Source organism: Bison bison, unplaced genomic scaffold (genome assembly GCF_000754665.1).
Source record: "Bison bison bison isolate TAMUID 2011002044 unplaced genomic scaffold, Bison_UMD1.0 scf7180017864141, whole genome shotgun sequence".
NCBI lineage: Eukaryota > Metazoa > Chordata > Mammalia > Artiodactyla > Bovidae > Bison > Bison bison.
In genome coordinates, this window is record NW_011494713.1 from 4385810 (window position 1) to 4397969 (window position 12160).

The following is a 12160-nucleotide window of genomic DNA, read 5'->3' on the forward strand; positions in this document are numbered from 1 at the left end:
AGGCCAGGTTCCCCTACCATTACTCGAGAGCAATGACGCGCCCCCGCCGTTCCTGCACATCCTGCCGGCCCACCAGCAGGCTCCTTCGCAGCTGCTGCACCACCATCTTCCGCAGGATGCTCAGGTGAGCTGTCAGAGGCAGAGGCCACCTGGCCCTGTACACCCAGGTGGGGGTTGATGGTGGTCCGCTTCAGCCTTGACCGCCTTCTCTCCTCCTCAGAGCGGCTCCGGTCAGCGCAACCAGCCCAGCTCACTGCAGCCCAAGTCGCAAGCCTCCAAACCTGCCTACAGCAACTCTCCATACTGGACAAACTGAACCCTGAGCGGGGCAAGCGGGGCAAGCGGGGCGGGCTGGGCGGGCTTTCCCTGGGGAGGAGAAAACACATGGAGCCCATTTCTCTGGGAGCCCGGCGCCCTTTCCTAGAATTCCTGAGACATGTAACTGTGTCAGCCGAGCCTCTGTGGGGGAGCCTGCCTCCCAGACTCGCTATTGTATGTAATGTATTTATGTATGTATTTGTAAATGTGATACAAGTCTTAGGGGAGTGGGGAGCAGCTGCTACTCTCCCCACTGAAGCCCCTTCTTGCTGTAGCAAAAGAAGCCCCCCTCCCCTCTGCCTCAGGCCTTCTCCCTAGCCCCCTGCACGGGCAGTGTCTGGAGGGGCTGGCTTAGGGCAGTTTGGATACTAGGGTCTGGTACCAATGAAGAATCACGATTTATCTCCCTTGTAAACCATCATTTGAGTTTTTGTCCCTGTGTAATTACTTTCTCCCTCACTTTTTGAGAAACTGGTCCTTCTGTCATTTGTCATGTTCCCCTCCCTCCAAATCTTGATCTGGGAATAGCAGAGATATATCCCCCACCCAACATGAAAGTGGCACCTATTTGTCTCCATAGAGAGCAGGGGCGTCTGGTTTTGTCCCCAGACTTGCCTTCCTCTGGCTGACCATTCTTAATTCTGAATTTGCGCTCAGATAGTCAGCCAGTCAGCTCCCCCCTTAAAAAAAAAAATCAGAAATGTTTTCATTTTGGTGAGAGCACATCTTCAGCAAAGGCTCCTCTATTCCAGTTGTCCTGAACCAGGAGGGTGACTATTTCGGAGGTTTTCTCTTTTGCCCAAACTCCACCTAATAAAGTTCTGAGAGCATGCTTGGTCTCTTGTATGGTGTGACTGAAGGAGGGCTCAGGGCAGAGGTGTCTTCATTACAGTGCCGGGTACCCTGGACTTCACAGGGTTGAAGCAGAACTCAATGTCTTATAGTAAGAGGTCATCAGGGCTTCAGTGGGTATTTGGGTATTACAGGGAGATGGCAAAGGTAAAGGATACAGCTGACAAGGTAGCTAACCCCCCTGACATCGCACAGACATTGCCCATTACCTTTGCTTTGCTTGCAACTCTGTAACAGACCTAGGGGACAAGCAGGGTAATTTGCTTTCCAACCAAAGTTAAGAGTTGAGTTCTTAAGTTCTTTAGTTCTTAGTTCTAGGCCTGTGAGAGAGTTTGAATAGTTAAGCTCTCTGTCCTTTGCTTTTCATCAGCCAAATGCCATCTTGACTGATAGCTGTAACAAGTCAGTCAAAGTGCTGTGAAGTAGGTAAGTGGGTCCTGAGCTAAATTGCTCTACAAGGTCCCAAGGAACTATTCACCTGAGGCCAGGAGTCTGACTTCCCTTAAGCTCCTCCCTCTTGATTCCAGGCCACCAGTGCAGAAGGAACCGGGGCCATAAAACTATCCATGTGTCTTGCCAGGAGGCAAATCTCCATGCTTGTCGAGGCATAGATGTAGTTCAACCTGGCAGCTAGTTCAGGGCCCTGAGGTGTTTCCCAGAGCATTACATTATAGCGTCTGGTTTCAGGTCAGCAGGCTGGATGGGAACCAGCCCGGGGGCAGTCCTCATTTCCGCTGCTTTTGACCTCTAAAATCAACGGTCATTCATCAGATATGTTGAGCACTGCTGGCTGGCTTAAAAGGTTAAGTGTCCACAACTGAAACTTATCACTATCATGGCACCTATTGCCTCCTAATCACTGATTTTAACAGCAGGAAGTTAAGATGACAAGCGACAAGAAAAACAAAAAACTTGCCTAAGGAGGGCAGTGGAGCACCCGTCCGTCAGTCACCGACCTACTTGTACCAGCAGATTGTGCCCTATTTCAGAATTAAGGTTAACATGTCTTTAGTAACCTTTCTTAAACTAGTAAGGATTTGTTTTTGTTTTTGTTTTTAATTTTTCAGCTAAGTCCTGTGTATAATCTGGAACACAGGAAGTATTAAGATCACCTTTTAACACACAAAAAAGAAAAGGGTCATTCCATGGGGAAGTAGCAATACAGGTATATTTTATTTCACATTTTATTAGTAGACAGATGGGCAGAAAAAGACAAAAATAAACCACTAAAGGGGAAGTTGAACACAAAATGCATCAGATAATCTTTTCTCATAAGTTAAACTGAAGAAAAACATCTACAATTTCAGCTAAGAAAACTATTAAAGTCAGGTGTGTCCTGCTGGTTTCAGAAGAGTTGAAAATTGCATCTGAATCTTTGTAAATGTAAACCTTTTTTTAAAAATCAGGATGGGGGTGGGGTGGGGTGGAGGGTTAATTTTCAATGGAGAACTACACATTTTCCCCTTCAATCACTTACTATGTATTTTCCAAACGTAAGGAAACCAGCAAATAAAGAAGCAAATAATTACCAGGAAAGAAGAAGGGACTACAAAAAAGTTTGGCTAACAGAAAAGAACTCTGGAATGATGTGAAATGAAAGTGGGGAAGACTGTGAGAAGCAACAACAAAATCACGATGATACACTTTGTCCACCCAGCCTCAAAATACACAGACCTGAAGAGCATCCAGAGGCCTCCGCTAGAATCTGAAGGAACCTCAAATTGCAGGGTGGTTTCTGAATTCATGTTACACCAAACAGCACAACTGTACTCCCAAGTTTGCGGCCTGAGCCCGAGATCTCCACTCCCAAAGGCAATCACATGCTCCCGAGGTTGTGGCCTGAGCCCGAGATCTCCACTCCCAAAGGCAACCACATGCTCAAGGTCTCCTGTGTCTGGTGTTCTCAGGACAGAGCTCTGGAACCAGCACCTGGGTTTACAAGTCAGAGCTATCCGAACGTCCACCTTCTAGCAATTCTGGCAAATCAACACACACCCCAGTCTTTTCTGGAATTGATTGTACTCTCATCAGTGGCAAACCTAGCCCTCAAAAGTAAACCCCAAAGGGCTAAGAGGTACAACCTCCACCTGGCTCTCTGGCTCCCTGAGTCAATGTGCAACAGAGGCCACAGGGCCTAATGGGACAGCACCTCCCACAATGCCAAAGTGTCTGGCCTGCCCTGGGAGAGAAATGCTTCAGCAGGAAGGGGAAAGGCTTAGTTTTAAGGTTCCAAGAGTAAGACCAAGCTACTGGCTGTAAACGTGGGGGGCGGGGGTGGGGTGTGTGTGTGTGTAGTAGTGGAGGGTGAGAGTACATGTGGGGCGTAAAAAGCTACTTTCAGCATCACTATTCATCACAAGAGAGCTGCTTTGTTTTCTGAATCTGACCACAGTTGTTGATTCAGAGGTGCAGGTAGCCCCATGGAGTTTGGACAGATTCTGGGACCAGGCTCAACATTGTCCCACATGAACCTTAGCATGTTTAACGTTCCCAATTTAATACTAGACCAAACCTAAGATTCCAAAGAGGGCTGCTGGGAATTAGTCAGCAAATGTTTGGAGAGTCTGAAGAGCGAATGAAAACCCTGAGATCAGAAAGGAAGGAGGAACTAAGGACCTAAGCATCACTTACTCTGTCCTAGGATCCATCCTACCCCTGTCCCTCATCAACCCTTTCATTCTTTCTGAGCTGTACGATCTGAAGAAAAGGAGTTGATGCTAGCGCACAGGGATCTGAAGTAAGTTCATAGCGGTATTTTTCCCACTGAAAAGAACACTGCCCTCTTACGCACTGGCCCGCCCCCACAAGAAACAAAAATCGCCACGTACAGAAGTCCCTGGTTGGTGAAGGCTGATGGAACTTGATATTGAAGTAACACACGATCGGCACAAGGGAAATCAAAGCTGCAGTAATTGTGCGGCAGGAAGATGTAGTGTTGCCTGGACACTGCCTGCAGCCAACTCCCCTGGCCCTGCCAGAAGAGACAAAGCAGCTCAGGGGAAAGCTCCATGCACAACTTCTGCTTGTACTCCGCAGCCCGAGTACATCAAAAGGAGACAAAAGTCGGGGTCACATCCAATGAGGAAAGCGGGAACCAGTCACTCAGGTCTCACATATATCCACAGTTACCACTATCAGTATAAGCAGCTCAATGAAAACCAAAATCTTAAACACATGCACCTAGTATTAATACTGAGTAATTAAAACCTCGCTACTTAAAAAAAAATGCTCGTGAGAGTGTATCTTTCAGGGAAAGGCCGTGTTACATATATGAAACAGATGTTGTCTCTCCCAACAGTGGTCACCAGCAGTTTGACTTTCCCCCAGCAGCATCAACCAAAACTGGCATAGTGATTTTAAATCTCTGTTCCCATCACTAAGTCTCCACACACTCACGCTAATCCCCCCTCTCTCCCCCAACTCCCTGGGGGGCAAAAATAACTCTGCCTTCAAAATAAATAGCAATCAGTTCTATGTAAAGTATGAATATTTATTTCAGGGTTTAGATCCCAATTTCAAAAAACAAAATCTGATTCCTCTCTTCTGTGTGAGGAGGATTTCCTGGAGGCTGACGGTTCTGTGCCCTTAGGAACATGTCTCATCAGGTTCAGAACAAAGTCCCTGACGCCCACTGTACCCCAGCCTTAAGAAACAAAACTCACCATCATGGGGCTGAACAAATGCACACACACGTAAATGAGCAGCTAAACCTTGGCAAATCTGCTTAAAAAAAAAAAAAAGTTTGTTTTCTGGGGGTTTTGTGGTGGTTTTCTTTTGCTACCCAGCATATGCAGCACTTGTGAACTCCCAATGGGTTCCCAGCTTTAAACACATTAAACGTCTTGGTGAAAGACTAATTCTTCAAGAATCTAAAAATGGACCAAACGTGTTTTGCTGTGAACGCTTTGTAGAGACGAAGTGAGGCGAGTTTGGATTTAAAGAAAGGGGAAAAAAAAGAATCAATACAGTGATGGAAGGGTAAAGAATGCAAGAATTCAGACATTCTGTGGAGGACTACTTTCTCTCCATTAAGAGGTCCATAAAAAGGAGCAAACTGAGATCCATAAGGGGGGTCAGCAGGAGCCGTGTTTGTTTTCCCCACCCCCGTGATAGCTTTTTGCTGAGGGGCCACTGCTAGGTCCCCACTTGCTCCCCTCCCTTTGGCCTGAGACGGCAGGGCAGTACAGGGGCCTTGAAGGAGCACGTCACGACTCCTCATTTCCAGAATCGTCATCATCGTAACAGTCGGCATCTTCCTCCTCCTCATCTTCATCATCAATGTCATCGTCGTACAAGTCGTCATAAAGCAAATCTGAGCTGTTGTCATTGGAAGGCACTTTAGTTTTGATGCAGTATTCCGCCAGGGTCGTAGGGACCTTCACTCCATCCTTTTCTGCTTCGGCTTTAGTGGCTGACACCTGTTTCCTGAAGACAGGATAGTTTATGTAAGTCTCTGGAACGTGGATTTATAATTGGCCAAAATAATCCAAACGTCTTTGTGACTTGGGGTTTTGAACTTTAGAACCTGTCTACTTAAAAGCATCTTTGACAAATACCCTCTACTACACCAGAAGTTCCAGCCCATCAGGTACCCGTCTGAAGGATAATGACCCTTCTGAAGGGTGTTTGAAGCCATGGATCTCAAATACTGGTTAGCTGGAAATCACCTCACATTTTTTTTCCAGTTGGTCTCACACTAAACCTAGAATGCAGGCCCCAACAACTCAATAATCCTCCTACTTGGAGTAAAATCCAAATATCTCATGTTAAATTCAAAGTCCTGCATGATCCACCTGCCTACCACTTCACTGCTTTCTCCAATTCCAAAACATTCAGACCACTCTGGGGTATTTTTTAGTACCTTCAAACACACCTAGTTTTTCTGTGTGGATCAGCTGTTCTGCCCTACACATATGAACTTATGAACATATGTCATCTGAGAGGAGGCTTGTTCTGACAGAAAAGGAGCCATCTTGTCATTCCTTCATATTATCCTACTTCCTCACTTGTTCACCTTTCTGTCATTTTCTCCCCTGAATGTGAGCAAAGACCTTGTCTATCTTAGTTAATTCTGTTCCCTTGCTGCTTAGAGTGCAGTCTGTCATACACAGCTGTGTGACAAATACTGATTGTATGAATGCATGAAGGTTGTTTCCTTCAATAAGTATGAAAATTTGATCCCTCAACGGGTTAGAGAAACTGAACTTAAAACATCAAACCACTATTCTCCCCGTCTTCCTTTTAATTAGACTCCTCTCGGTTGATCTTGCTGCCTTGCATGCTGGTGTTGAGGCTTTCAGGCTTGAATCTCTCTTCTCACAATCTCCTCCTGGGACCACCTTATCCATTCCCATGGTTCTAACCCTTCATACTGACAGCACTCAAATCATCAGGGTCCAGCCTAGACTTCTCTCTCTTCTGAACCCTATTCCCTTCTCCGTGCTGATGGAGATGGAATCCTAACGCGCAAGTCTTCATCTGTCTGGTCTGTCACTGTCCACCTCTGTGGCCAGTTTCTCCCATCTTTCTTCTCTCACCTCCTTACTTCAAAGTCCTAAATATTTTCAAATCTGTTTTCTCATTCTTGTTTGTCACTTCGTCAGTTTCGTCTTCATCTCTGCCTCCTCAGATCTCAGCTGGTCTCCTGGTCAATCACTTTCCTTTGGAACTCAAATAGGATTATCCTTTCACACACAGTCTTTAAGTGACACTCTGTCACCTCCTGCTGACTTCACTGTCTTTTAAGACCTGATGCTTTTCTTAATTTCCCACCAATTCTCAAATTAGAATTCACCATTCTCTTGACATGTCATGCTGTCATACACCTGTGTTTCAGTAAACATGTTTCTCCCTCTCTCTGAAAAATTCTTGGTTAAGACTCTCTCCTAGAAACATATTATACATTCCTTCCACTGTATCTTGTTTGTGTTTCTGTAGTTGCACTTATCCTATTACACAGTCATTTGTTTGTTTACAAACAGAAGTATGAATTCCCTTAAGGAAAAAGACTATGCCTGACATCCAACCTTCCCATGAACATCAGACTTCCATCTGACAATTTTATGAAGAATTCCCATTTTCCAATCCTCAGTCCACTTCCACACTCAACTTCTTACTACTTACACTAGTTATCTTCAATCTTTGGTATAAACCAGTCACCTAAGTGGCTGGTAAAAACAAAATACAGATGCCCAGATTCTATCCTTGCAATTTCATTAAATGACTGTGGATTAGAGAGAGGGTCTGGAGGTGATTTACAGATAACTTATTCAACTGTCAGATGACATGCATTAAAAAAAAATCACATGGTATTGTGCCAACTAGATTTATAGAGAGGGACTTTTTAAATAAATTCGAGTGCTTACTAAAATTCATATACACAGAATGGGCTGGAATTGTCCCTGGGGCTCTACCAATCCTTAAGTACTGTTAGGAAAACCTTTTATTCTATGCAGGATATAACTAGAAATGAATGGCTGAGCCTAATACCATCTACCTTTTTATTTCCTTCTACAGATGGGAAAATTAAAGACCCTCAAAAGTTAACTGATAGGGGCTTCCCTGGTGGTCTAGCAGCTAAGACTTCACACTTTCAGTGCAGGGGACATGGGTTTGATCCCTGGTTTGGGAACTAAGATCCCACAGGCTGCAACTAAAGATCCCGCACGCCATAACTAAGACCCGGGGCAGCTACATAAATAAATAAATAACTATATATATAAAGTTAACTTATAAAAGGTCATGTGAGGCATGGCAGAGCTAGGAGTATACTCCAAGTCTCCTGATTCTTATTCCATTCTGTTAAATCATGTACTACAGTTGCTGATAACGATTGTAGGGTAAGGGAGTTAGGCGAGGATGATTCTTGGAAGACGCTGCTGTGGTTAAAAACGTCAATAATTTATAGGATTTCATTAATAAAAATTTGAAAACAAAAATATCTGGAATAGACATCTGGAATACCTTGGGTGTTTGCTACACTTAAAGGGCATGTTGAAAGCCTAGAACAGTGTCCCTAAACTGATCAGGAGGAAGAGTTTGCAAACTCGACTAGCCAGAACATGGAAGTTCTCACATGTACACCCATGGCAGATTCAAGTCAATGTATGGCAAAACCAATACGATATTGTAAAGTTAAAAAAAAAAAAGAACATGGAAGTTCTGGAAATCAGATCTGCTGTTCTCTCAAAAGCCAGTATCATTAGGCTCAGGCACAAATCTCTTCCCAAACGATACATCTAATTGGCAAACACAGAGTCGACATTTAAGTTCAATTTAAGCCCTTGGTTCCAGGATATACTTTGATTTTGTATGAAGACTTGAAGCAAACAGAAGACAAAACAAAACACCTTACCTAATGATTTCAGCATATTCTTTGTCTTTTCCTTTACTGTCCCTCCATTTCCTGAACATAACCGAAGCATCCACATTGGCTGGGGAGAAGGTGTTGGGCTCATTAAGCAATGAGATTACACTTAACAGGATAGTCCTAGAAACAGGAAAAAAGGGTCAGCTATGAATATTCACATTCACAGTATTCAAAAGTTTTTGTTTTAAATCTAAGACTATAATATTTAAGGCTTTAGGGGAGTATCAAAATTTTGTTTCCAGTATTGGTTAGACTAGGAATAAGTTGCTATCTAGAAGACAATGCAGAGGGAATCTGAGTTTAGCATGAAGGTTGGTTTGCAGGCCAAAACATGAATTCTGTAGAAGGTACTGTCTTAGCTGGCAACATGTTCCAATCTACAAAAATTGGACGTCTGGAAGCTTTTCAAATAACATTTTAAAAATGAAAAGTTTTCTTTTTTAAGGTTTAAATTTTTTTTTATTGCAGTGTCTTATTTTTTAAATGCCATACAGTTTTTATATGGGTATGTGTATATATATATATATTTTTTAAACTTTTACAATGATGTGGTTTCTGCCATACAACAACGCAAATCAGCCATAATTATACTTACATTCCCTCCCTCCCTAGCTCCCTCTCCTCCCCCCATCTCCCCTTCTAGGTCATCTCAGAGGGCCACACTGGGCTTCCTGTGCTACACAGTAACTTCTCACCAGCTATCCACCTTACGCCTGATAGTATACATATGTTGATGCTAATTTCTCCATTAGTCTCACTCTCTCCCTCCCCTACTGTGTCTACAAGTCCACTCTCTACATCTGCGTCTCCATTCCTTCCCTGCAAATAGGTTCATCATTGTTTTTCTATATTCCATATATGTGTTAATGCTGTATTTGTTTTTTTTCTTTCTGACTTACTTCATTCTGTATAACAGGCTCTAGGTTATACCTCACTAGAACTGACTCAAATTCATTCTGTTATGACTGAATAATATTCCTGTGTAGCCGTACCACAGTTTTGTTATCCATTCATCTGTCGATGGACATCTGTTGCTTCCGTGTCCTGGCTACTGTAAACAGAGCTGCTATCAACATTCGGGTACATGTGTCTTTTTCAGTTATGGTTTTCTCGGGATGGGGGGTGGGTATATACCCAGCAGGGCGGTTGCTGGGTCATATGGTAGATCTATTCCTAGTTTTTTAAGGAATCTCCAAACTGTTCTCCATAATGGCTGTATCATTTTATATTCCCACCAACAGTATAGGAGGTTCCCTCTTCTCTACATTCTCTCCAACATTTATTATTTGTAAATTTTTGGATGATGGCCATTCTGACCGGTCTGAGGTGAGACCTCATTGTAGTTTTGATTTGCATTTCTCTAATAATTAGTGATGTTGAACATCTTTTCATATGTTTATTGGCCATCTACATATCTTCTTTGGAGAAATGTTTGGGTCTGCCCATTTTTTGATTGGGCTGTTTTCCTAATGTTGAGCTGTATGAGCTGCTTATATATTCTGGAGATTAATCCTTTGTTAGTTATTTCATCTGCAATATGTTCTCCCATTCTTTTAATCTTGTTTACTGTTTCCTTTACTGTGCAAAAGCTTTTAAGTTTAATCAGGCCCCATTTGTTTATTTTTGTTTTTATTTCCATTACTCTAGTTAAGAGCAAAAGGAAAAAGCAGAAGCAAAAAATACTTAGCTTGAAGGCAATCTTTTCACAGTAAAGGGTAAAAATGATGCTAGACTCCATATATCTAATTTGTATCATGGCTGCTTAGAAGATCTGAAAACCAGTATTACATACAATTGTATTTCTTTCCCATACTTCTAAGGGAAGCAAGTAAGAATTAAGCAGGAGAATGGAGAAAAAGCAACAGACTTAACATGGAAGAACTAATTTCTTAATAATAGAAATCTTATTCAAAAATACTTACTAAGCACTTACTATTGTACCAGAGGCACTAAGTGAGATGCTGAATGTACAACTGTGAGAGAGTTAGATGCCATCCCTGATATCTTAGGGCTCAGAAATTCTGTGAAAATTTTTCATCCACAGATAAAACTAGATACCTTTAATTACAGGGAATGAAGTTTCTGTTAGATAAAATACACTCAGTAAGATCCAAAAATGTCTGAAATAGTTCTCATGCTTTTTTCTCCCCTAAAAGCTATGTGCATGAAGTTAAGAAACATGGGATGAAAAATTAAATTTCTCTACCTTTTCTCACTGGTGCGAGGTTACAGATTGTGTTGTTGCAAAATAGCCTTTTGCTCCTGACTCCAAGCAAAAAATAAAGGGAGGGAACCGGGCAATTAGATGTTTGATTTGATGAAACCTTCTCCTTAAAAGGGTAAAGAGTTTCTGTTACGTGATTATACAAGATTACCACAAAGGCACTTTCAAAGAAAACTTTCCCATCTAGTTAAAGTCAATTTATCACATATATTAATATGTCCCCCTTTCTATTAGGTTAACTCCTTGTTGTAACTCCCAAACCCATCCTTCCGGATTTCTTCAGTAGTTACAGTAAGAAGATTCAAAGAAACTCATCATTGCCAAAAATGGGAAATGGACTGACAATATCCTAGAAGCAAAAGAAAAATACGGGTAGAAAATTCTGTAAGGATTGTTTCAGAAGAAAACATATACAAAATCTGTTTAAAAAATAAGCAGAATAAGGACAAACTTTGGTATAGATTAATGGTCTGATCAGTACTGTATCTTCACAACTTTCTGTGATGATGGAAACATATAATCTGTGTTATCCAATACAACAGTGGCTATTGGACAACACAGGTCCAGATGAATTATATTAACAGAATTAATATAGAATTAAAAAGGAGACTTTTCCCAGGAGTGTTCACCAAGTAGATTTTGTATATGTTGCAATGTAAATACCATATTGAAACACCAAATTGGAAAGTACAATTTAAAAAATGGTAAATCATCCATCTCTATGAAAAGAAAATCACTTCCAGTACCATAGACTCCCTAAATTGAAATCCATGATGCTTTCAGAAGCACCAGGTGCTAACTACAGTACACTGTGATAATATTTGTTAGTAACAGTTATTAATCCAGCATGTTTTCACTTCCTCGCTTTGTCTGGAGAGCAGAAATCATCTTTTTATTTTGGGTACATGGAATCCATGCCACTGGTTCAGATGGGGTTAATCTTCTTCATCTAGTACAGCTTCAAACAACAACAACGCCACACCTTCATAAAAACAACCCACCCACAGCAGAAGACATACAACCAAGTGCTAGCAAAGGACTCAACACTAAGGAAGAATTCTGATGCAATTCCATTTGCAATATCCTATTCAAAGTTTCCCAACCAGTATGTTGTGACTGGGTTACAGAAAAGTTGTATGTGATTCCCCTTAGGCAGATGGGTGGGGAGGACCTGGGACAACCTGAGCCTCTGGAATGGTAACTTCTGGCCAAAGGAGGATCTTCAGTTTAATACACTGTGATCTACAAATAATATAATTTCATTTTTCCTATGTACTGTGACTCAAAAAGGTTGGCAAGTATATTATACACACAGTTTAAGCTGTCCAGCACTTGTGCCACTAGCTCCCTTCCCTTTCAGTGGGTTGTAGAGAAGACGAGACCGGAGAACATCCTAG

General features: G+C 42.2%; 2 protein-coding genes across 3 annotated transcripts in view; one reads left to right on the forward strand and one right to left on the reverse strand.

Moving 5' to 3' along the window:
- Positions 1-1149, forward strand: part of UBAP2 (ubiquitin associated protein 2) — a 119280-nt gene extending 118131 nt beyond the window's left edge. Inside the window, 2 exon segments of the mRNA XM_010840116.1 lie at positions 3-124; positions 221-1149. Coding sequence (XP_010838418.1) covers positions 3-124; positions 221-316 — 218 coding nt within the window. The 3' untranslated portion in view covers positions 317-1149.
- Positions 1150-2316: 1167 nt separating this feature from the next.
- The window catches only part of UBE2R2 (ubiquitin-conjugating enzyme E2R 2), a 96979-nt gene continuing 87135 nt past the window's right edge, over positions 2317-12160 (reverse strand). For both annotated transcript variants that reach the window (XM_010840117.1, XM_010840118.1), the window contains exons 4-5: positions 8525-8659; positions 2317-5595 (exon numbers count right to left, since the gene is read on the reverse strand). In XM_010840117.1, the coding sequence (XP_010838419.1) occupies positions 5376-5595; positions 8525-8659 (355 nt within the window). In that variant the 3' untranslated portion in view covers positions 2317-5375. The remainder of the gene's footprint in view (positions 5596-8524; positions 8660-12160) is intronic.